General features: G+C 46.2%; 3 protein-coding genes and 1 long non-coding RNA gene across 12 annotated transcripts in view; 3 read left to right on the top strand and 1 right to left on the bottom strand.

Annotated features, from left to right (window-relative positions):
• The first annotated feature begins 697 nt into the window (after positions 1–697).
• Positions 698–15370, top strand: RAB5B (RAB5B, member RAS oncogene family). 3 transcript variants are annotated; one of them, XM_019669065.1, is made up of 7 exons: positions 709–803; positions 8958–9077; positions 9916–10178; positions 11287–11438; positions 11689–11811; positions 12362–12455; positions 12789–15370. In XM_019669065.1, the coding sequence occupies exons 3-7, from the start codon at positions 10016–10018 to the stop codon at positions 12902–12904; spliced, it is 648 nt and encodes a 215-aa protein (XP_019524610.1). In that variant the 5' UTR covers positions 709–803; positions 8958–9077; positions 9916–10015; the 3' UTR covers positions 12905–15370. The 3 variants fall into 3 exon arrangements, with proteins under 3 accessions (XP_019524609.1, XP_019524610.1, XP_019524608.1); XM_019669064.1 differs by lacking the exon at positions 8958–9077 and having other exon boundaries at positions 698–803; XM_019669063.1 differs by lacking the exons at positions 709–803; positions 8958–9077 and adding an exon at positions 841–1004.
• Positions 13235–17180, bottom strand: LOC109396878 (uncharacterized). Its single transcript, XR_002126935.1, has 2 exons — positions 17094–17180; positions 13235–16171 (listed from the first exon to the last, which is right to left on the bottom strand). It is a non-coding gene; the product is annotated as an uncharacterized LOC109396878 (long non-coding RNA).
• A 184-nt stretch (positions 17181–17364) lies between these two features.
• Positions 17365–21526, top strand: SUOX (sulfite oxidase). Of its 5 annotated transcripts, XM_019669059.1 has the most exons (5): positions 17381–17454; positions 17747–17804; positions 18862–18921; positions 19182–19359; positions 19598–21526. In XM_019669059.1, exons 3-5 carry the CDS (start codon positions 18872–18874, stop codon positions 21002–21004), a joined length of 1635 nt encoding a protein of 544 aa, XP_019524604.1. In that variant the 5' UTR covers positions 17381–17454; positions 17747–17804; positions 18862–18871; the 3' UTR covers positions 21005–21526. The 5 variants fall into 5 exon arrangements, with proteins under 5 accessions (XP_019524602.1, XP_019524604.1, XP_019524606.1 ...); XM_019669057.1 differs by lacking the exon at positions 17747–17804 and having other exon boundaries at positions 17365–17454; XM_019669061.1 differs by lacking the exon at positions 17747–17804 and having other exon boundaries at positions 17398–17454; positions 18846–18921.
• Positions 21527–22168: 642 nt separating this feature from the next.
• The window catches only part of IKZF4 (IKAROS family zinc finger 4), a 30333-nt gene continuing 28113 nt past the window's right edge, over positions 22169–24388 (top strand). Inside the window, exon 1 of one of the 3 annotated variants that reach the window (XM_019669050.1) lies at positions 22169–22392. The gene's annotated coding sequence lies outside the window, so the exon portion shown is untranslated. The remainder of the gene's footprint in view (positions 22393–24388) is intronic. The other 2 variants (XM_019669055.1, XM_019669054.1) reach the window with 2 other exon arrangements.

Below are 24388 nucleotides of genomic sequence, written 5' to 3' on the forward strand. Positions count from 1 at the left end.
GAAAAATTATTATGAAGGGGCTGAAGCCTCCCCAAGCTACCGCTTCTTGGAGTTACCATTGTCTCACCCCGCAAAAAAACATCTCAGACCGCCCGCAGGCCACCCCAAAATCTCCTGTCCTCTGCGGCCCCACTAAAAACCGACTTGAAGGCTACTTAAATTCCCAAACTCCGGATCCCTAGAAGAAATAGTTCCCTTTACGCCCGTGCATTGGTCATAGAGGGAGGGGCGCTAGAGTCAGCTCCTGCCAAATCCGGGGGGAGGGGCGAAGGTCAGTAGCGGCCTTCCTAAGGCTTCCGTCAACTCCGCCCTACCTGCCATTCAAGTTCCGAATTTTCGCAGTACTGGTTAAAGTTTTACTGTGACCCGCCTCCGTCACTCACCTGATTAGATGTTTATGAGTCAAAAGGCGGGGTCACGAGGGTGTCGCGGTTTTATTCGTGATTATATACGCCTGTCGACAGTGTACCGCCCCCTGTCTCGGGGAGCTCGCTCGTCAATGGCTCCTCACCTCGTCCATCTTCAAGGATTCCCTCTCCATATTGGCCTAGGGTCCCGCCTATCCAATCCCTGGCACGTCCTCGTTGGTGACAGCGCCGAAAGAGACCCGCCTTTCTCCAAAGGATTGGCGGATCAGTGCACACAGAGCCCACCCTTGATGGTAGGCGGGTAATCGTGCTATTGGCCGGGGCCCCCGCCCAGGGCGAGGAGGAGGAGGAGGAGGGGCAGGAGGGTTTGGTTGAGCTGCGGCTGTTTGTCTGTTCGACACAGGCTTGGGCCCGACGGGGGAGACGGAGCCCCAGGTACCGGGCTGATGGAGCCCAGAAGGGCAGGGGCGGAGGCGCCCGGGAGAGGAAAGCGGCCTGGCCTGAGATCAGAGGCGGGTCTGGGCCTCAGCGATGGGGTTAGAGTGGCCCACTGGAGAGGGGAAAAGGGGGCCGGGCCCCGGCAGGCCTAATGGGGGCGCTGAGGAGGGGGCCAGGCGGGCTGGGATCCCGAAGTTGGTGAGTCCGGGTTCTGCAGACGGCCAGGCTGGGGGCCTGCGCGCGAGGCCCGGGGCTGGTGTGAGGGCAGGGGCAGGCCTCATTGAGCTGCGCCGAGAGGGAGGAGCTGGGGGAAAGGGCCGGGGCAGCGGGTGAGGTAAGCCCATCTGCCGGGAGGTGAGGAGGGGTCAGTCCTGACGCCCGGGCCCCTAGGGTATCCAGGGCTGGGCTCTCGTTCTCGAGATATCTAATGGGAAGGGCCCGAGAAGGGTTCTTAGTTGGGTAAGAGGCATTCTTTTTCAGGGAAAGTGACTATTATAAAAATAACCAGGGTGCCCCAGAGCTGAGCTGAGAGAGGGATTTGGGTTCAGTGAGGGAGAACTGAAGCAAACGAAGAAAGCTTTCCTAATCTACAAGACTAAAGTAGTTGGGGAAATGGAAGGAGGGCCTGGTATCAGTTAGGGGAGCTTCTGGAAATGCTCAAGGGTGAGCTGGAGGCTCTGGGGCTTGGGAGGACCCACTCTTTTGTTCCCATTAGTGTTGAGATGTGGTAACTTGAAGTTTTTTTGGTACACCCAGGGTAGCCAATGAAGACAAAAGTAATTTTTTTTTCTGTGACTTTTGACTGTCCCAAACTCAGCCCCTACACTTTCCCTTGGCCTCAGCTAGTTTAGGGTGCAGCCTGTCTTTCTTCTTAACAGCCTCAGCTGGTTTGGGGTGCAGTCCTGTGAAAAGGCTAAGAAGTTGGGTTAGGGGATGTTCGTTCGTTTGTTTGTTTGTTTGTTTTCCCACTTAATAATGTGGTCTATAGTGGATACCGTATCCCTGACCTAGAAGTGAAGAATCAGCTATCTCATCTACACTAGAAAGGGGCTTAGGGATTCCCCAGCCACCAAGAGACCTTCCGACCATAGTTGGTGAAACTTTTGTGGGACTTAGACTTGGGTATTTCCCAGGCAGGTAATGGTTAGGTGGAACCAAACCTGGAAATAGGAGGTGATATCACTGAGGAAGAGATTTAGGGAAGAGAAATTCCATTCCAGAAGGTTGGCATCACCCCTGTTCTTTGTCTACTTCTTAGGAGCCCATGTTTCTGTGCCATAGAAATAGCAAACAGTAAGGCACTTGGGGAAGAGGATGAGTACAGAAAAGGGAGATGGATCACTAAAGCACAGGAGTCCCCTCCCATATATTTTTAATGGTCTGCTGGCCTTCTTAGACCCCCCATAGATTGGAGCTTATTGGATTTTCCCTTATTATACTTCCTCCTTTGCCCCTTTTATACCAATGTATTTTATAACTACAGTTCTTCTTAATTTCAGAATATATACATTTTTAAAAATATTCAAGCTGTACAGAAGTGTAAAAAGTGGAAGTCCTCCCACACATACCTCATTCATTTACATTTCATCCAGAAAGGTCAGAGATAAGAGACAGCAGCAGATCAGACTAATCTTGCTTTGCTTTGGGGGATGTGTAACCAAAAGCAATTCTGTTTTCATTTCGGTTCATTTTCAATTCTGTTCCCACCAAACTCTAGTCTCTCATTCTTTTCACAGTTTTCCCTTCTGAGATGATACTCTGTTACTTATTGGCTCCTTTCACAGCTCTTTTTGTCTTCTGTCAAATTTGAACAAGCACAGTACTGTACGCTGGGTTATCCCTCACCTTTTTAAACACACACGTACACCCCAGTTGTGCACTGGGTGTCCTAGGAAATGCCCAAATTTGTGGCCAAAACTTTTTTATGGGCAGGAAAGAAACATTAAGGTGAATCATTTTGTTTGGAATAACTATTGGCATCTCTGCTAATGTGAGGAATTTGAGACCTCTATCTTCTGGTTCATGGTCTCTGCGTGTTTAGATTCTATGACTGTCCCTTCATTATCCCAAAAGAAGATGATGGTTCTCCTAAGGGGCCCTTGTATCTGTCTGTGAGAAGCTTCCAAGTTTCTCTGGATTTGAAATTAGTTGTCCTCCAAACCTCAGTACAGCTGGGACATTTCATTCTACCACCTCATTCATTCATTGTGTTTGTCCTTACTGGCTTTAGAAGCCTTCTAATGTGCCCAGTCTTTGTACAGTGCCCTCAGAAACCTCAATTGTTGTCCCCGCAGGAGCTTTTTTTCCTCTCCTGCAAAGCTAGTTCTAGAGAAAATTGTAGGAGTGTGTGTGTGTGTGTGTGTGTGTGTGTGTGTGTGTGTGTGTGTGTTAATCCTCTGTACACTGCCATTGGCCTCTCCACCTTCCCCTTAATCAAAGCTTACCTTTAAGAAACGATCTCCACATTAAGGCGTAAATAACAAATAATCACCTAAAAGTATTAATTCTTCCAAGGGTTTTGTTTCATAAGAGTGAGCTAAGGAGTGGAATTATCAATATAGAATTCAAACATAAGCCTGGAGTTACAAAAATATATTTGGATAAGAGGGCTTTCCCATTGCCCTTGAAGCCATGTGTTATCTTCTAACTCTTACTTTGCCCAGGAGCAAGGATTGCTCTTCTCTAGTTTGCTTGTTTGTGTGCATCAATATGAATTTGACTTCGGAGGAGGGATAAAGTAGGAGAAGCAAGTGTATATAGCTCCTATTCTTAAGGTATTTCAGATTGGAAAGTAACCAAAGTGTGAGACAATGAACTTAAAATAAGGAAATGCAACAGCCCTTTAGGAGGAAGGATACCTTAAAACCCCACACAATACACTCCCACTTCCCAAGGGTGTTTTAGGAAAGATTTAGTCATTGACTGAACAGTAACCGAACTGCGTAAAGAGCCACCCAGGTGAGCAAAGTCTGCAGAATTCTGGGCCAGGCTGGAGCTTCTGTTTGGTCATAGTGGGTACCTTTTTGGAGTATTCTAAAGCTCAGCTCTGTGATGATATAGTTGTGTTTTGTTTTTTTGTGTGTTTCTTAAGTTCAGAAATTAATAGAGATAATGACCCAAAATTTGTGAATACTTAACGTCAACCGAAAATTCAGGGAACTTTGTATTTAGCCACAGTTGCTTCAGCGTTAGGGTGGGAGGGCCGCATATTGGGTGTGATTAGGCCATCTGAGGCATAGTAACGGGTGACAGGAAAAGCAGTTAGCCCATGTGAGTTGCAACAGTACCTTGTGGGCTGGGTCCCAAGGGGGCCCTCCATTCAAGGGAGATCACGAAGAGGCCAGAGAGGGAATTGGTTCTCTGAGGCCTGTTAAAAACATTCCCAAATGGAACTGAATAAGAAGCTCTCCAGATGGCATGAAGGGGGAGGGAGTACATAGAGGAGAGAAGGAGGATTGCTTTGGCCTTAATTTAGGGAGTATTTAATGAGCACCTACTAGTGATCAGTCATTCTGCTCTGCTCTGTAGATTCAAGATGACATAAAAAAATAGTCACATTTTTTTGAGAAGTTCATAGTTTAGCAGAGCAGACAGACACAACTCCCGTGATGTAATAAATGATGTGATAAGAGTACAGTCTTACTACTATTGGATCACAGAGGAAGCAGTGATGAATATTGCTAGGGTGAGAGGGTAATTATTGCAATTTCACAGAGAATGTGACATTTGAGCTTGGCCTTAAAAAGATACATTAGGAGTTTACTGGGCTGACAAGGTGGGGAAGGGCATTCCAGTCTTTCCTAGGTCAATAATAGGGAGTTTGTACTACCATGCTGAGAGAGATAAGCATGTTTTTTGCCTCTTGGAGAAATATAGGAGAGAAGGTGGGGGAAGTGACTCATTGGTTAACATTGGATCAACACAATGAAAGAGCTGAGCCAAATAGTGGAACTCTCAAAGATTTTGGTAATTTGGGGTCTAAACAAAGTTGGAAAGTTGAAGATATTTACTTGCTTCTGTCCTATCTATCTTACCTACTCAGTAAATCCCTCACATTAATCCCAAGGCCCATTGAATTCTGCAAAAGTTACCACTTCTTTCTTAGCACCTTCCATTACATTCCTTATTTCAACCATCCTGGCAGGTGTCGGTCAAGACCTAGAAAGGCATAATAATGAGTCCTTTTGTCAGAGGGATATGGGACTGGATCCCAGTTCCCAGGGAAGGCCTAGGTCTTCCTAACTTTTTAGTGCCAAAGGAAGTACTTATCTAAATTGAATAGAGAGGTAGAAACTAATCTAAGCTCTTGTTCTTGTCCTGGTGTCCTCTTCAGGGTTCAGTTAAGAGTTCAGCATCTCCTGCTTCCTTAAATATAGTGGTATAATAGTAGCAAGAGTACCTGACCAGGAGTACTTGCTAGAAGGAGATTTGCTACTAAGCTGTTGTGTGAAAGCTGTCTGTATGGTGACACTTGGCAAGTTCATTAATTTTATGTGCCTTGATTTCTTCGCCTGTAAAATACAGAGACTGGACTAGATGACCTCTAGACTGCCTTTTATCTGGCAAACAGGCTTTATGGGGCTGACATTTGGGAATGGGCTAGACTCCAGTCTCTATTGGAACTCTGTCTCTATTGATAAGTGATAGACTTCTGGAGGTTTCATATGTAGTTGGCATAGGGACTCAAAGCTACCACGTGGAAGGAGGAATGGAGTCTTGCGCTAGCTGGGACTGGCAGGCTGAGAAACCTTCCTATTCACACGTTCCTACGCTGCTGGAAGAGAGCTGCCCACACTAAAGAATTTGCCCCTTCACCTCCCCATTGGGCTGATGTCATGGTCAAGCCTCAGTCCTCCCTAGTTAGTGGTCATTTGATAAACCATTCTTGTGGAGCTGTACTTCTAAGGGAAGTTAAATCTGATTTCTTCTCTTCTGAACAAAGGATTGAAAGAATAACCTCCCCCCTTTTTTGGCCTCAGGTTTGAAGGTAGTATTCATCACACCACTTGACTGGTTGACTATGGTTTATCCTTTGCCTTTGAATGGATCATTTGCCCACTGTCAACTCTTAGCAAAAAATCACCACCGGAATAGGGGAGAAATCAATTGAATCTTAAACATATTATTTCATTCCTGTACCCCTGATCTTTTGAGAATATAGCTATGAGTATTGCATAAAAAACATGATACCCTTATAAACATGTTGGGATTAAAGATCAAGGCACAGAGATGGGCAGCTCATCAATTACTGTGAACAGGGAAGGTAGGACATACTGAGGGTGACACATGGGGATGGGAGGTAGTCTTTTATAACCCAGTCGTTACCAATATCTGATAATCCAAGGTTGCTTAGTAGCAAGAAAGTTTCCTGATCATGTCTGAGCTCTGGCTTGACTTAGCTTCTCTAGGGTTAGTGAAAAGGGCTTTGCAACCCAGAGTGTGTCTGTGACTTTCCTGTTTTCACACTTCCCCAACTCCTACTGTTTTCCCAGGCCTAGAGTGATGTGTCTGCCCATGAGAATTCAGCCATTCTAACTCCCATGTTTTCATTTTGTGGGGTAGTAATATTGAAGCTTAGCGTTCTGCCCTTTGGATCACATGCTTTGAAATAGATAAAAATGTGAGAGAATAAGTTGGAAAATCTAGTAACTTTCCTGTTGTTTCTTTAAAGTGTAATATATGTATGTCACCTAAAGGAACTTGATCAGCTTATCATCTTTAGTTTTCTTTTTTCCCCTGTGGTGTCATCTGTTTTAAAGTGTAAAGTTTTATGATGGCCCATCCTCTTTTTCTATGAAACAATATATATGAAGTGCCACAGAAACATGTTTTTAAAAATAATTCATCCTCACAGATGGTGAGAAGCCCTAAGATAAACAATTTTCTTAAATGTACCCAGAACTTTGGAATTGAATTCATATTTTGCTCTTTGCTTTCACCTATCCCCTCCAGCCCAATCCTTGTAGATAAGGAAGCAGAGGCTCAGAAAGGGAAAGGGCGTGAATAGCCTAAGCTCACAATGGGTTAATTGGCAAAGCGAGAATAAAACTCAGGTTTGCCCAATTCCAAAGCCCGTACAGCCTGTCGTCTAGTTTGGCTTCGCATTTTCATAATTGCTCCATAACTTTGATAGCAGGGTTGGAGAATCCTCGACCCCTGGAGAGGTGTACTTAGCCCTCATCTTCATTTCATGTAGGAGTGAAATTAACCATGGCCTATAGGCTGACCAGAGACTAGACTTCCTCCCATCCCTACTAACCCATCTTTCAGTGTCAGGCCTCTCCAAAGCAGTGTTTTTAAAAGTTTTTTGATCACAACTCATATTTTTTACAAAAATTTACATCCTAATTCAGAGTGTGTACATACACGAAATATTTTCACAAAGTGAGTCCTACCCTTATTATTTGCAATACACTTATTATTATTTAATATACTGATCATGATCCACCAAGTGATTTCAAAGTCACTACTGGCTTACTGCCACAGTTTGAGAAACACTGCTTTAAAGGTTTGAGGATAAAAAAAGCTAAAGAACTGACACTGGTTAAGTAGCTAATTAATACTGATTCTTGCAGTACTGGTTCCCAGAATTTTGGATTTCATGGACCAATTAATTTAAATTGGGGGAGTTTTATCTTTCCAAATAAGGATATTTAGAAGGCTTATAATTGTCTATCAACACCATTTTTAAGGCATTAAAAAGAAAGTTGTTTTGAAAACTTTTTAAATATATATTTCCTGTTTAAAAAGAATTATGTAGAATGAAAAAAATCTGAATCCTTCACATACCGTTTTCCTCAATCCCACTCTCAGAAGTAACAACTGTTAACAGACGGGTGTGTATCCTTCCATACATTTTTCTATGCAGAATTTTGTTTTTGTTTTTTATATTGCTAGGACCCAACCATGTGTTTTGTTCTACAACTTTTTTTTTTTTTGCTTCACAATAGAGGTTTCCTATGAAATATATATATTTACCTTTAAGAGAAAACTGATTCTAAAAAAGAAGTTAAAAATCTTGTTATAAAGGAAACTCTTCAATTGAATAAATTTAGCTCTATGAAAGACGTGCTATATCATCTTTATTTTTATCATTTCATCATAGACCAGTGAAAACTTCATCACAAAATGGCACATGTATATCTGGATTCTTAGGACTCACGGGCCTAGGGGACTACAGAATACCCAGTAGGATCAGAGTGATTTGTTCCACTCCTCTGTCCTACTCTAGTCAACTTTGGGACTTTCCTGAGTTCTCACTTCTGTCTCATTCCTCTAACTTTCTTTTTATACTTTTGTTTTTTCTCATGGCTGCTTTTTAGGAATATATGGATAACGAATACTGAATTATACTTTAGTATACTAAATTGATCTTTCTGTCAATCAGGGACACTAAATAACAACAATACCTATCTTATTTATTAGCACTATGCTAAATACATCTTTTACTTAATCCTCATAGCCATTCAATGAAGCAGGTGTTTTTTCCATTTTATAAAAGTGGAAGGTAAGCGTCAGGCAGAGAAATTTTCTTTCATATTAGTAATAATCAGTAGCTTAATAATCTAATTTGAGCACTTTATGCCAAATAAGTTCTTTATATGTATTATCTCATTTAACCCTCACAACAACCTTAAGAAGTAGGTGCTCATAAGGCTATTGTCCATTTTACAGATGAAGAAATGAGTGCACAGATAAGATTTAGTAACTTGCTCAAAGTTTCACAGCTAGTAAGCAGAACTGTAAAATAAACCCAGTGAATTGGACTCCACAGTCTTTGTTCCTCTGCACTGCCTCCTGTATGATTTTTCTGTCTTTACTAGGATTGCAGAGATTTTTAGCCCTGATTTTACTCCAAAGCAACTTGCTATAGTGACAAAACGTTTCCCTACATATACCGTAGGGTATGATGTTTGTGGAGTCACTAGAATCAACCTTGGAGAAAAGGAAGATTAATTTGAACAAGCAATCTACAACCCAAGCAATGCTTAGGTTTTAGAAAGAGGTTTTGCATGCTCTGATCATACTAACTACTTTGAATCTCATAATTCCTTTCCCCTCAGAGTCGGGTTGATGAAATATATTCAGGTTTGGATGATTAGACTCCCAAAATCCCAACTTCTCTCTCTCTGTCTCCTCCTCCACCACCAGCTTTCCTAGCCTCTTGGGAGGTAGAGAAGGTCGTTCAGTTTATTCTTTTCATCAAATATTTATTGCTTGAAGACTTAACCCCTACACCATCCTCTGGAGACTCCTGCATGTGTTTAGAAGGTACACCTTTTTTCTCTGCCTCTATTTTGGAGGGTTACAGCTGTTAGGCCCATTTAGTGTGGAGGGCAGGCTAATCCCTAAGCACCAGGAAGACAGCTGCAAGTTGAGAGCAGGTCAAGCCTACTGACTCTTACACTTGAGAGACTTTCAGACATGGAGAGGTGGCAGAAGCAAAGTGAGAGAGTTGACACCAAATGTGGTTTGTTGATTGTGTTTCTCTACTCACCTTTGACCAGAAATGAGAAAGGATAGATTTTCTGGCAATTGGACACTGGTTAGATTTTCAGAAATGTCAAGAAGACTGTTCATATATTGAAGGATACAGAACCTCTCTACTCTTAGGAGGGGTGACTTAGCCCACACCCCTAGAGTGAATCTCTCATTTTGAAAACTAGAAAAAAAGGGGCAGGGGAAGAAAAAGGACAGCCCCAGGATACCAAGGACGTACTGGAGATCTAGGGTACTTGGTGTATCCGGGTGTTTTTCAGGCCAACTAAAAGTTGATCAATTTACTGTTCTTTAAAGGCCTGGTGGGAAATTAATGAGATGAAAAACTTCTCTCGGTTTTCAGTCTCTCCATTTCAGTTTCCTTGGCAGTTGGGGATTATGTATTATATGGTAGGGCAAATGCGACTTCAGATGTAATTCTTATTGTTCCCCACTTATACTACTAAGTGTCAGCTGTCTGGGACCCTCTCAGTGGTATAACTGTTTAATGCTGGATGATTGTAAGAGTTAAATCTCATAGGAGCAAAGAAACGAGAGTCTATCCTTTGTCTAAAAAGTGATTGTAGCTGTAATGGCCCTATGTTTAATTTTACCACTTTTCTTCTTGCAGGACTGTTGAAGCCTGGAAGTCCCCTCCCCTCCCCCCTTCCCCCTTTGCCGCTTTGTGGCATCCCCTTCCCTCCACCCTTTCCCACTCTTATAATCTAGCCATGACTAGCAGAAGCACAGCCAGGCCCAATGGGCAGCCCCAGGCCAGCAAAATATGCCAGTTCAAATTGGTCCTGCTGGGTGAATCTGCAGTGGGGAAATCTAGCCTGGTATTACGTTTTGTCAAAGGGCAGTTCCATGAATACCAGGAGAGCACCATTGGAGGTAAGTATCTCAGGGAAAGGAGATTCAATGCTTAGTATGGCTTTTGAAGGGAGATCTAGGGACCTGACTGTGAAGCTGGCTCTCTTAGCTCCCTGGAATAGAAATCCTTTATAAAACAGGGAAAAACAAAAAAAATCATAATGCCAAAAAGCAGGTGTATATTCATCCTCTTGCTTCCTAGAAGAAAGTAAGAAAGGTTGACCTTTGTGTACCAGTAAAATCACTAATTTTTCATCTGTCTTCCTCTTCCCACTCTCATCTTAATCCCAGTGAAGTTCAGTTGAGTGTTGGCTTGAACAGGGTTGGTTTGGAGCAGTGATTTGTAATCAGAGATGCACATCAGAATCATCTGGGGAGCATTTTCATCCTGTGCATGCTTGGGCCCTACCCTAGATCTACTGATTAGTATTGGAGGTAGAATGAGATTGGCAAAGGTATAGGCTAGGCATGTGAGTTTGGAAAAGCTCCTTAGATGATTCTGATGCACATATCTGGTAAAACAGGCTGAAACTAAATACAAAAGATAAAGGGCATCTGCCTTTCCCACCTTTGCTACCTTCTCCCTGCCACTACCCCCAAAATAGGATGCTAATTCAATAAAGGATCTTTTATGAGAACTGCCATGTTACTACTTCCTCACCTTTACTAGTCATCTTGGAAATGTTGTGTTCTGGAACCAGCAGAAGATTATATGAAATAGTAACAGCCAAATAACATTGATAATGATGGGACCTCCCGTCAAGCTTTAAAATCTTCTAATCAGTTCTTGATGTGACTTTTACCTGAAGTTTATTATCTGTCATTATCTCTTATTCTTCTGTTTTGGTTAGAAGAGGGATGACTGGTATTTCTCTCTTTCTTTCTGTCCCTCATAGTTTATGATATGTGCCCATTCCTTAGAGAAACTTCTAGCAGGAAGGACTTAGCCAATAGAGGTCTTAATTCTGATTCTAGGACCTATATATAAAAAGGAGAACAGTAAACCTTTTCTTGTAACTAAATAGCCTGGGTTGTGTCTGGTCTTAGACTAAGAGTGGAGATATTTTGAAGGGGGTGGGCTGTTCCCATTCATCCTCTCACAATTTCTCCTCCATTCTCTCATCCATAGCGGCCTTCCTCACCCAGTCTGTTTGCCTAGATGACACAACAGTCAAGTTTGAGATCTGGGATACAGCTGGGCAGGAGCGATACCATAGTTTGGCGCCCATGTACTACAGAGGTGCCCAAGCTGCAATTGTGGTTTATGACATTACTAATCAGGTAAGTGGGCTGAGAAGATTATCCTTGCTTTTATTTATAGGAATTAAATTAGGTGGGAGAAAGAAAGCGGGTTCTTGAAATAGCAAAAAAAGAGTGCAGATTATACTTCCAAGTGTTGAGAAGACTGAGGTAGTGAATTATCAGAGATGGGGGTTTCAGTGAGGGCAAGCTGCCTGAAGAGTTTTGAAGGTCACGGGCCTGGATTGACAGTCATTTCAGCCCACCCATTTTCTTCCTCATGTTTTCATAGGAAACCTTCGCCCGAGCGAAGACATGGGTAAAGGAACTACAGCGACAGGCCAGTCCTAGCATTGTTATTGCCTTGGCGGGGAACAAAGCTGACCTGGCCAACAAGCGAATGGTGGAGTATGAAGTAAGATGGCCCATGGAGTCCCTCCCTAACACACTTCCCCTGTGCTCGGGACCTCTTTTTATCCAAACCTGCCCTCTGGAAACCTCATCTGAGGACATTCATCATCTCATTTCCCAATTCTGCACCATGTTAAATACAGCAACACTGTGACCCTTATGACAACCAGGAGATTTTAGAGGAGTCAGAAGAAAATTCTAGTGCAGAGGGGTAGGGAGTATCAGCTGCTGGGCTACCAGTGTGAAAACAGGAAGGAGGGAGCAATTGAATTTGAGATAAGGGACTATTCAAGTGTCAGAACCCAAAAGCCCCCAACCAGCTTACTTTCTTTCTCATAATTAAGATTCCTATCTCTGTTTGTTACATTAAGTGGTGTAGACCATGGGTTATCCTTGAGGGAGTTGTCACCAAAATATGGGTCCAGGGCCAGCTGGCTCAGAGGGGTAATTAAAGGGAAGGAACCTAGGATGTTGCTTAGCTCTGGTGCTAAGTGGAAAGGCAACACTTGTACCTACCCTACATTCTTAGCACCACTGCACCCCACCCCTTGCAGGAGGCCCAGGCGTATGCAGATGACAACAGCTTATTGTTTATGGAGACTTCAGCCAAGACAGCTATGAACGTGAACGATCTCTTCCTGGCAATAGGTAAGGTCAGAGCAGACTGAGCTCTTCCTGTGTTTTTCCCATGCCTCTAGGCAAAATCACTAACCCAAGTCATAAGGATAGATGGGAGTGTCTTCTCTTGTGCAAACTTGGGATATAAAAATACTTTACCTTTTCATTGTGACCTCTATCCTTTAGCTGCAGCTTGAGCCCCCCATCTTTAATAATGTAGTTTACAGTGAACCCTCCCCTCTTCAGAACATTCTTTAATGTTTCACATTTTGTCTTCGTCCTACTTCTCACTCACCCAATAATCTTTTTTGGGGGGATGAGTAAAATCTGCCATACTTTGTTCCCTTCTCTTTTTATCTCTAGCTAAGAAGTTGCCAAAGAGTGAACCCCAGAATCTGGGGGGTGCAGCGGGCCGAAGCCGAGGTGTGGATCTCCACGAGCAGTCCCAGCAGAACAAGAGCCAGTGTTGTAGCAACTGAGGGGGTGGCTAGCAGCAAACAAGTATGGAGCTAGCACGAGAGCTAAGAAATAACCTCCTTCCCTACCCCTCAGCACACAGCCCCTACGGTAACAGCACACTGAGCCCTGGCTCCCAAGGGCTGCCTCCTGACAGCTCCGTCATGGCACTTTTTAACGCTTCAGCAACCAACACCAGGCAGCTGTTGCCACTGGCCTCCTACCCCTACTCTGGGGCTTGAGGGTCACATCCCCCAGGACTTACCTTCCAAAACAAACTTTCTTCACTTTGTATTATAGGTGCAAGACAGTGACCTACTTATCTTTCCTCCTCCCCATTTTTTCAGAAAGCATTTTTTTTTTTTTGTCTTCAGCCCTTCCCCTTCTGCTTTTGGTCAATCCCTGTTCTTGATCTCCTTTTTCCTCCTCTCCCCAGGATGGAGAAAGTGGTGAACCCAGGAACTGAGGAAGGAGGTTTCCAGTTCAGTCCCAATAAGGGCCCTGGGGAAGAGTAAGGCTCAGAGCAGGAGAGAGTAAGGAAACATTTCCTTTTTGGTTTTCTCATATTTAAAAACACTGCAGTATCCATGAGTTGGTCTTGTGGAGGGTGTTTCTAGGTGGAGTGAGAATGGGAAGGCAAAAGCTCTCAGGCACCAAGTGGGAGTCATGTTGTTAGCTAACTGGGCGGAGGAGGAGGTGGAAGAGGAAAGCAGTGTCTTCTGTGGCCCTGGAACCCTTCCAAGGCCTAGCTTCCCTCACTCAGCCTCTCTCGGTAGCTTCCCCGCCCCCGTATGGGGGAGACTCCAGACCCCAGAATCCTCCAGAGAGTCTTCACTGGTTGCCTGCATCTTTGGCTGTGCTGTGATCTAATTGGAGGAGGGACCAGTTTCTTATACCCATCCTCTGATTTATACACATGCATTTTTTTTTTCTCTCTGGCCTTTGGATGGCCTCAGCCCCAGCCACTATTTCCCCCTGCAGTTTGCACTTTAATTGATGGTAGTTCAGTTGGGATACTTGTTTTATGGGGGTTTTGATTGATTTACCTGCCCTCTCACCTTTATAATTAAATGGAATCCAAGGTGTATATGAGGTTTTGGGAGAGACTGTAGAAAACTACCAGTGGCAGCTACTCAAGCCCAATCTCCACTGCTAGCTTCATCCAACTCTGATTCTTAACCTATATTCTTGCCAATCTAGCTCTGGGTATAGGTTTGCCTTTCCTGCGAAATTAACTGAAGCAACTGGAGAGCAGTCTCAGCAACAGGTCATGGTAGGGGGTGAAGAGGAGTCAGGCAAAAGGGAGGAGTTTTCTCTCCTTTCCCAGAGTTCATGTTCAATGTGATCCACCCATTACCATGTCTTTTCTACTTCCCTGTAAATAGGTAAGATCTTTATTCCCACTGTACAGTCTGTTCTGTCCCCCACCTCCCATCAGGCCCTATTTCTTTTCTCCTTTGTTAGTATCTTTAGTTTAGTCCCTCCATACTTGTCCCTGTATCAATCCCCCATGCAACCAGTGGTTTAACCCACATACCACTAGGGGCTAGCACCACAGAGACCTACTTGTGGCCCCCTCATATCATAATACCTGTTCCTGTGGACAGAGAACAAACTGGCACTGAAGGTCCCTCACAACTGTCTCATATCATCAGAGGCCATTGGTCCTTTCTAAATCTCTAGCCTCTCTTCACATCCCTCATCAGGTATTTTAGGATGTCTTTGGGAAGCCATCAAGGCAAGAGAGAACTCTAAACTCCTTGTTCTAGCCTAGGGTTTTGGGAAAATTAGTGAAAGTAAGATAGGAAAGGCCTCAGTGACCTAGGATTGGAACCTTTCTGCCCTTTTGGCTTGTAGACTTTTTTCTGTCCCAGAGGAGCTGAGAAATCCATGAAGCTGAGATTCTGAAGGACCCAGTTTAGGTTTTTCCACTTAGGCCTCAATTCCCTTCCTTTCCCAGGGGCAGCCTTAGTTCCCATGGCCCTGAAACACACAGTTTCCCTTTCCTTTTCCAGCACCCACTAGCCCCCAACAGCACCCAGTGTGTCCTTACAAGTGGAAGAACTAGGATGGCTCTCTTAAGTCTCTTAGAAATGAAGTTCTTTCTCTGTGCAGCTTTCCCTGTGGAGTAGGAGTGAGGATGTTTCATTGCCTTGGGGCTGGGAAACCATTTCTCCAGGCTTCTTCTCCCCTCTCCTGCCCCTTAGGAATAGGAATGGCCTTAGCTTCTGGGCCTTTCTGCTGCCTTCCTTCTACTGCCTACCAGCTCTTTTGCTTTCCTTTGAGCTTGGGGATCTAAGTTTTTATTTCCTAGCTCCTCATGTTTTTTTCTTCTGATCAGTTTTTTTTTGGGAGGGGGGAGAGGTCCCTCTTTTTTTTCTTCTAAGAAAGCATTTGCCTTTTTTCCCCTTTCTTCCTCTTCCAACATAACAATCGTGGTAACAGAATGCGACTGCTGATTTACCAATATATTTAATGTAAGTAAAAAAGGAAAAAAAAAGAAAAGTGTATTGGAGTGTTGCTTCTTTTTTTTTTTTCTTTTGTCTGTCAGATAGTAGAAATTTGGAAGAAAGGGCACCCAGTGATGTTTTATTGAATCAGAAACACACTCTCCCCTGCATCTTGGTGCTTCCTTATTCCCTTTAATTTTTGCTTTAATAGTGAGATAACCCAATTTGGAAAATAGCCCCTTTATTGCTGTTGAACCACTCCTATTCCCCAGACCACTAGAGAGCTCATCAAATCTGACTATAAGCTAATTTTTTTAGGCCCTGTTAACAGAATGTATATATTGGGGGCAAGGAGGGTGTCTGTGGACCTTTGGACAGACAGTTGATGAGACCGGAGAGAGAGGTGGAACTTGTGACTCCTTTGAAAAGTTTATGCAAAAATGTATGTGCATTTCTCCAGGGAGATGGTCCTTTGCCTTATTAGTATCGCAAAGGGGACCATGACCTAAAGAAAGTTTAAAAAAAAAAAATCACTGAACTAGCATTTTTGATTGATCATGTGGTTTCTACCCCAACAGGAAAACTTTCCTAGATCTGTTATTGTTTCCTATTGTACATGAAGCCCTTCAGTCCATCACAGTCTAAGTGGAGATGGGTTGGGGAGAATGATACAGAGAAAAGATTAGGTATGTTTACAGGAGTTTTAAATCCCATAGAATCTGAAGGACATGAAAGAGAACTGGTGCCAGACAGACCTGGCATTTCAGTCCTGTTTCTGTCAACTTACCAGCAGTGGCCTTGATCAAGTTACTTAACTGCTCTGTGCCTCAGTTTCTTCTTCTGTAAAATAAAAATTGAAATTTTAAAAGTCAATTATGTACAGCATGAGTGTAGCACACAGGAGGTGGTGACACTTAGTGAGAAGTCTTATCCCTAGGGCTTCAGACAGTTCCCAACTGAGTTCTCTTTATCCTTGGGCTGAGCTGTTTTTTAAGACTGGTAAGATAGGTCCGGCGTCACGCCTCTCCAATGATTTAATTGTACACAGTTAAGTTGGAAATCTATTTCCAAAAACTTAATAGAGCCAAAATCACCTTTTCAGTTCCCCATTATATATATTTCTTAGTAACCCTCCCCACCCACCGCCCCAATGGCTCCGTGGTTCCTGGTAAAAGCTCGAGTTTAATCTAGGAGAGCAGAAAGGGAGGGGAAACAATCTTCCAAAATTAAAGATGACCTTCACTTCAAGTGAGTAAGATTGTATCTCAACCTTCTGCTCGCTAGAGGGCAGTGTAGATACGTTTGCCCCAGGCTCATAGCCAGCCAATGACAAGTTTTCAGTTCTGCACCAAATGATAAAAGGGTAATAAAAAATGATTTCTATTAGTGTCCTTTACTCTGAAATTATGAGCGATTATAACCTTACTTATTTGGGGTGTTAACTGTCATTTCTCTTGTTTAACGACGATTTTTAAAAATTGTCTTAACTAAGCAAAATAAAAAAGATGGCTATTCAGTGTTGGTTCCATAATTTCGGGAAAAATTCGACTAGTCCAAGGAATCGCAAAGTCTAAACCACTACTTATGCTTCGTTTCTGCTCTCATTCCTGGATATAAGAGAATGGAGAGCTTGATCTTGTTTTCTCTAAAAGATAAACAGGGCTGTTGTAAGTTGCAACACAGATGTTTGTCAAAAACCGTAGAGGCGAATCTCACCGCCAGCAGACAGCGGGCTGGATCCCGAGGTCTCCAGTGAACGCACCTTGAGTATCAGCGGGGCGAGGGCATCTCAAAGTCTCCCACCTCTCAGCCCAACCTTTGGAGTCCTCGTCACCTTCCACTGCCCAGGTTCCGAACATCAGTGAGGCTCCCATTCCGAGTCCAGCGCGGGTGGAAACCTGTTTTAGCGCCGAGCCCTGGAGGCGCCACGCCAGCCGCGGCCTCCAGGAGGCGGGCACAGCAGCTAGGGGGCGGCCGGAGGCTCGCCAATGGCTGGGAAACGAACCCGGGAGCTAGAGTGGTCCTTTCCTCGGGCCCAACGTCACGACGCTGGCCCCGCCCCTTTGCCAGCAGACTCCGGGTGCACGGCAAGTAAAACAGCCGCCGTGCGGGCGTCGGACGGGGTAAGAGTGCTGGGCCCAGCAAAAGGAGGAGGAAGGGCTGGTGGCCCGGGCGACGGCGGGGGCCTTGACACCCAAGGGTGCTCCGAAACTCAAGGACAACAAAACTGCTAGTACCCTCCTCCACTCCCGCTGTCCAGGTGCTCCTGAGGGGCGGGGTGTTGCCACAAGACACTTGTGCTGGGTAGTAACATGGGACCAGTTGCTCGTGCCCCGGTGCTGGACATATCCTACCTAAAGTGCCCCTGAGGAGTGAGAGGCCACCACCCTCACGGGGTTGGCATCTGTTTTGCAGCAGAAGGCTGCCTCTGCCAAAACCTGGGACATTGAACTGTGACCGAGTTCACCTGCAGGTCAGCCCTTCCTGCACCTCTCCAGTCTGGTTCAAGTGGGCTGCTGGGATTGAGCTCAGGTGGGAGGGAGAGTGAGAGGCCCGTGAGCCACGATTAAAATGCAGACTCTGCTCCTACTCCTATCTCCCTCACAGTTTCCCTGCCTGCCCCTATCCTATCTAACATCTCATCAAGAACAGGGCCTCTTCTCACCCCTCCCCACTTTGGCCTGCTGGGGTCAGTGATCTGTTCAGTGCTGTGACCAAACTGCTGCAGGGGAGAGTAGAAATATTACCTTCCTTCTCTAGCCCATCCCCTGACACCCTGGCTATTAACTCCTCAATTTGCTGAGCTCACTGTAGTGGCATAGACAAGGTAGGGGTGGGGACCCCGGGTTGGGATCGTTTCCAACTGGGTTCAATTTTTTTTTTTTTTTGGGTGGGTGGAGAGAGAGGAGGGAACTGAAAGGCCTTCAAAGACAATATTATTGTTACAGCAGCTCTGCTAGGTAGATCTCATTTCATAGATGAGGATGCAAGTTCAGAGTGGCTTGGTATGTTGCCCAGGGAACAGGGCTAATTAATGGCAGGGCTGGTTTTACATACCCAAATCACTTTGACTCCGGAATCTGAGCTCCTTCACCCCATTAGGCTGCCACTACCCTTTTCACCATTTTGTCCCTGTTTAAGTCAGTTCTGCCCCTCAGTTGTCCTCTCCTGATTTCAGCAAACTTAAAAGTAGATATTTGGCTACTGCCCTTTAGGCCCTTTGCTCCAGACATGGTTCTCTGTAGTGGACAAAGTAGAGGATAGGATGGGAGATAGATGATTCTAGAAGACTCCTATCTCCCCTCCACCCCCATTCCCTTTGTCTTGTCAGCAGTCTGTCTCTGAAGTGCTGCAGGTTTTCTCTAAGGGCCTCTTTGGACCTCTACTCCTACCCTTTGGCCTCATTACCACAGAAAAAATCTCCCCATTTAATATCCTCTGTGTCTTCCTCCCACCCATTCCTGCAAATTGCCCTAATATCATCCCCTCCCAGGAATCCCTATCTTGTTCCCAGAATCTTCCTCTTACAGGTCTGCCACAATGCTGCTGCTGCACAGAGCTGTGGTCCTGGGCCTCAGACAGACTTGCAGGTAGGCTACCCCATCCTAAGACTTGTCTCCTAGCCCATATCTCCCACTCCCAGTATCTTTATGATATCTTATCTGCCAGATAAGATAGTTGAGGTGGTGGCCAGGAAGGGAAAGGAAAGAAAGCCTTATCCCACTTGTCCCACCCATCCCCGGAGAAACGAAATTCCAACTGAAGGAACCAGTGGCCAACCAGGGAGAAGTAAATCCCAGGCCTTCACTGATCAGAAGTGTGCTACTAAGAAGAGCTCTCTTTCTTCCAGATTCAAGTCTACCCCATCAAGGCTGTGCTTTCAGGCCTGCTCCACAAATGATTCATTTCAGCCCCAGTGCCCCAGCCTCACCTTCTCTGGAGATAACTGCAATACCAGGGGATGGAGAATCATGGGGACCCTGCTAGGCCTCGGTGCAGTGTTGGCCTATCATGACCACCGTTGCAGGGTAAGTGGGGAAGGAAGAGACTTCACTGTCAGACCAATGGGACCCTCATGAGCTCGCTAGGCAAGCCAGGCTGTTACCACAGAGCCCACAGTGACACTGTCTTCATGCACAGTAGAGATGCAATCTGATACCTCCATTTCCTAGTGGCAATAGCTATGTGAATTGGCTCAAGGTAAGCTACAATGATTTCTTCTTAATATTCTGTTCCCTTTTGCCTCACCCCTTCCTCTGCCTGCAGGCTGCTCAGGAGTCGCCTCGCATATACACAAGGGAGGAAGTAAAATCGCACAGGAGCCCTGAGACTAGGATCTGGGTGACTCTGGGTTCTGAGGTCTTTGATGTCACAGAATTTGTGGACCTACACCCAGGGGGGTCATCAAAGCTGATGCTAGCAGCCGGGGGTCCTCTAGAGCCCTTCTGGGCCCTCTATGCCATTCACAACCAGTCCCACGTGCGTGAGATACTGGCTCAGTACAAGATCGGGGAGCTGAGCCCCGAAGACAAGGTGCCTTCCACCTTGGAGACCTCTGACCCTTATGCTGATGATCCTGTACGTCACCCAGCCCTGAAGGTCAACAGCCAGCGCCCCTTTAATGCAGAGCCCCCCCCTGAGCTGCTGACGGAAAACTACATCACACCCAACCCTATCTTCTTCACTCGGAACCATCTGCCTGTACCTAACTTGGACCCAGTCACCTATCGCCTGCGTATAGTAGGACCTAGAGGTCAATCACTGTCTCTGTCCCTGGATGACTTGTACCAGTTCCCCAAGCATGAGATCACGGTCACTCTGCAGTGTGCTGGCAACCGGCGCTCTGAGATGAGTCAGTTAAAAGAAGTAAGAGGTCTGGAGTGGAGCATAGGGGCCATTAGCACTGCACGCTGGGCTGGGGCACGACTATGTGATGTGTTAGCCAAGGCTGGTCACCAATTCTGTGAAACTGAGGCCCATGTCTGTTTTGAGGGGCTGGACTCAGACCCCACAGGGACTGCCTATGGAGCATCCATCCCTCTGTCTCGGGCCATGGACCCTGAAGCTGAGGTCCTGCTGGCATATGAGATGAATGGGCAGCCTCTGCCTCGTGACCATGGCTTCCCTGTGCGGGTGGTAGTTCCTGGTGTGGTGGGTGCCCGCCATGTCAAATGGCTGGGCAAAGTGAGTGTGGAACCAGAGGAAAGCTATAGCCACTGGCAGCGGCGAGATTACAAAGGCTTCTCTCCATCTGTGGACTGGGATACTGTAGATTTTGACTCAGCTCCATCTATTCAGGAACTCCCTGTCCAGTCGGCCATCACAGAGCCCAAGGATGGGGAGATGGTAGAGTCAGGGGAAGTGACTGTCAAGGGCTATGCATGGAGTGGTGGTGGAAGGGCTGTGATCAGGGTGGATGTGTCTCTGGATGGGGGCCTAACCTGGCAGGTGGCTGAGCTGGATAGAGAGGAACAGCGCCCCCGAAAGGCCTGGGCCTGGCGGCTATGGCAGCTGCAAGCCCCTGTGCCAGCTGGGAAAAAAGAATTGAATATTGTTTGTAAGGCTGTAGATGACAGCTACAATGTGCAGCCAGACACCGTGGCCCCAATCTGGAACCTGCGAGGTGTGCTCAGCAATGCCTGGCATCGTGTCCATGTCCGTGTTGCTCCATGAGAAAGTGAAATGGAACCATCTACTCCCCCAAACCAGTTTCTCAACCCCTTTCCACACCCATCCTTTAGCCTCATTAACACAGAAAAAGCTTTCCCTCCATCTCTCCACTTTTGAATCACAACCCTGTCCAATGCCTTCCTAAGCCACACACAGATATACATATTGCACATTTCCAAGCAAGCACCACCCTCCTTTGCCACTGTTACATACCTCTTCTGGCCACTGACCCTATGCCAGATGGTGAGAGCTTGTTGGAGCAAGGGGCTGGAAGTGGGAATAGTAAGCCTGGAAACAAGCACAATTTTCTCGTCCTACCCCACCTCCACTTCTAATGCCTATCACCACTGAGGCCTCATTTTGCTTTTCTTGGATTCTTTAAAGAATGTATGGATATGTGTAAGAAAGGTATATATTGCAACTTTCTATTGCCTCTCTGGGTTGTCAGGTTGTGAGGGGTGCAACCCTCTTCTTTTATAATTCCTTTTCTAAATATATCAATAAAGCATCTGTTTAAGACTACAACTCTACAAAACAAATAAGATTATAACTTTTGGGACCTCTTGAGGCTGGGGAGTGAGCATGTTGAAGGAGGGAGGTGCACTGGTACTGGGATGTGTAGTGAGATAATCCGAAACATGAGGTGAAGGGACGGGAGAAAAGAAACAGGTGCAGAGAAGTCAAGTAGGGCTTCTCTCTTGTCTGTCAGGATCGGCAGCACTGCTGAGGTGCTCAAGATACGCCCCCAAGAGCGGAGATTTTTAAAAATTTGCCACCCGTAAGCCCCTCCCCCCACAATTCCTATGCACTCGGAAGGAAAGGTAAAGAATGCTAAGAGGTTAAAATCAATTATTGTTTTAGGAGGTTCAAGAGCAAAATTTGGCCTTAGGTGCAGATGTGCCGTCCAATGTGCGCCGTTTGCAAATTAGATGCAGATGAAGGGGCAGTCATTGAGTTACCCTCTGCATGCGACCGCGCCTCTCTGACTTGAATCTTTCGGCGCTCGGCTACTCTCCCCTAGCTCTTCTCCCTTCTTTCCCCAGCAGTCTCCCCGGCTTGGGGGCGTTCGGTGTTCGGCCACGCCGCCTGTCGCCTGGTAGTGGGACCGGAAGTTGTTCGGGGGAGGGGAGACGGCAGTGATGGGGGGGGCTTTTTGGGGGGGCCCGTCCCTCCTCAGGTGAAGCCGCTGATGGAGATGGAGCCGCCGCCGCCGCTGAGCGTCCGGGTCCCGGCACCGGCCCCATTGCCACCTCCTCAGTGACCCCCACTCCCCCCGCACTGGGCCGCCCGGGCCAGAGTGGGGGACCCCCAACGCCCCGCCCCCCTCTCCCCCAATACCGTCCCCTCTCCCTCACCCCCCCCCAGCCTGCGCGCGCGCGGAGCTGCCTCAGGTGAGTGAGGGGCGGGGCTTGGGCGTAGCGCAGGGGCGGGGCCTTGTCCGCCGGGGGCGGGGCCTGAGGGGCTTGGGCATGAAGCGAGGGAAGACGTGGGCGCGGGGTAGGCGTGAAGAGGGTCGACGGTGGGCTTCGGACCAAAGGGAGAAAATTGAGCTTCAGGAGTTTGGCGCTAGGCCCCAGGATTGTGGGGGAAGTAGCTGAAACCTAGGGGTCCTAAAAAGGCGGGAGATGGGTCAAGGCAGAGGACCGAGGACAGGCAGGCGCTGGCGTGCGTGACGTTTCTCGATGGGGTATGGCTGGGGTAGAACAGAAGCATAGAGCAGAGAAAGTGGAATCACAGAAGGTACCTGGGAAAAAACGAGGGACCCTGGGGTTTGGTCGAGAAGGTTGAAGGGAAAGACAGGCCTAGGTGGGAAATATCTGGGAGATAAGAGCTAAGTGGGAGAAATATGTGGTAGAGAAAAATCTTAAGGTGGAGTGAAAAGTGCTGTGGGGGTACTGTGTAGGGTGAGAAGTCGAGGGAGCCTGAAAAGGAAGAATGTAACAGGAAGCCCTGGAGCAGACATAGGGGAACAACAGACTTGGAAGGTCTAAACTAAAAGAGCCCTTCATGTACCGCCTCAGACAGCCCCATCCCAGTTATTTTCTTTCCCCCTTGTCTGCTAGAGTTGTAGATTCTCACTTTTTACGTTTTTGTGTGATTTCTATGCTTTTCTTTAAAATTATGACTGGTTTTGTCTGGGATAGTGGAATGTTTAATGAAACATGGACCTCTAGATATGAGATGTTTAGGAAATAAGGTACTTTTTCCCCCTCCACAGTCAAGAATTTACCAACTCTGCTTCCAGGAAGATTTGATGCATTACCAACCACATTGCGTCAAGCTTTGCATCCCTTCCCCCCCTCCCCCCCTGCCCCAATCCCTTCTCTCATAAGCAAAATTATCTACTGTTGTGACTTGTATTAACCTCCATTTACATGTTTGATAGCTCCAGCTGTGTCCCAGTCTCCCCAGCCTATGCCCTCAAAGCATCAGTGGTAAGCTTGATGTGCTCCTGACTTGCTCACTTGTCAGCTCTAGGCCATCCATGGTCATGACCAAGTGGAAGACCATTGAGGCCTGGCTATCTCCCCTTACTGCTCCTTGTTCACTTAGCCTGAATGACGTTCATATGATCATATCCTTAGGAAGCATTAAAAACAGGTGTCTACCTAGAATATTTCCACTTAAGAAAACTCCGATTCTGAGGACAAGACCAGATAAAACGCCAAATCAGACAATCTTTAAAAGTATAGCGTCTTGTTTAGTAGGGTATGTTAAACGTCTAGCCAGGAATACCTCATCCCCTTGTGGGTCTGCCAGTAGGTCAGTGAACCTTGATTTGTGATATGTGGGGGACTTCAGCCTTCCCCACTAACAAGCCTAAAGCCAGAGAATCCAGACAACTCCCTGGGTCATGAGAACAGTCAGAAGAGTGGCTCCTGAGATAAAAATAAAGTCTTAAAAGAAGAAAATAGCCTTACCATTGGAAAGCAGGAGAGGTTTCTCCGGAACTTCTGGGGTGGGCCCCAGGGTTGTGGGAGCTGCTCTCACTTTGGCAGCTTCAGAATTATATCTTGCCCTAGTCAATAGATGCTGATGTCTCAAGCACAAAACATAGTGTCTTTGTTGCCCACTGAGTGCAGTTAGTTCAACTGTAGCGTCCGGGCAATCCCCTTCCTCCCAGTAGGTTAAGGGTACTGCATGTTTCAGGACTTGGCTCAGAAGTAAGTCCTGACTTTTTCCAGTGAAAATGCAACTGAAAGTTTCTTCTTTATTTCCTCTTAGTTTAAATCTGCAGCTTGTACTTCCCAGCATGGGAAGGAACATTATCCCACATTTTACCCTACCCTCTCCAACATCCACAAAGGAATTATTTTCTCCCAAACTGGCCCTCTCTCTTTCCTCAGCACACACACACACACACACACACACACACACACACACACA

The sequence above is a fragment of the Hipposideros armiger genome, unplaced genomic scaffold (genome assembly GCF_001890085.2).
Source record: "Hipposideros armiger isolate ML-2016 unplaced genomic scaffold, ASM189008v1 scaffold_548, whole genome shotgun sequence".
Classification (NCBI taxonomy): Eukaryota; Metazoa; Chordata; class Mammalia; order Chiroptera; family Hipposideridae; genus Hipposideros; species Hipposideros armiger.

Excerpts from the sequence above, each read along its gene's own strand:
- RAB5B (XM_019669063.1), top strand. The coding sequence starts at position 958 with ATGGGGGCGCTGAGGAGGGGGCCAGGCGGGCTGGGATCCCGAAGTTG. Across the intron at positions 11,812-12,361 it reads AGCGAATGGTGGAGTATGAA|GAGGCCCAGGCGTATGCAGA; the intron begins GTAAGATGGCCC and ends CACCCCTTGCAG. Across the intron at positions 12,456-12,788 it reads CGATCTCTTCCTGGCAATAG|CTAAGAAGTTGCCAAAGAGT; the intron begins GTAAGGTCAGAG and ends TTTTATCTCTAG.
- SUOX (XM_019669057.1), top strand. The coding sequence starts at position 18,872 with ATGCTGCTGCTGCACAGAGCTGTGGTCCTGGGCCTCAGACAGACTTGC. Across the intron at positions 18,922-19,181 it reads GGCCTCAGACAGACTTGCAG|ATTCAAGTCTACCCCATCAA; the intron begins GTAGGCTACCCC and ends TCTTTCTTCCAG. Across the intron at positions 19,360-19,597 it reads ATCATGACCACCGTTGCAGG|GCTGCTCAGGAGTCGCCTCG; the intron begins GTAAGTGGGGAA and ends CTCTGCCTGCAG.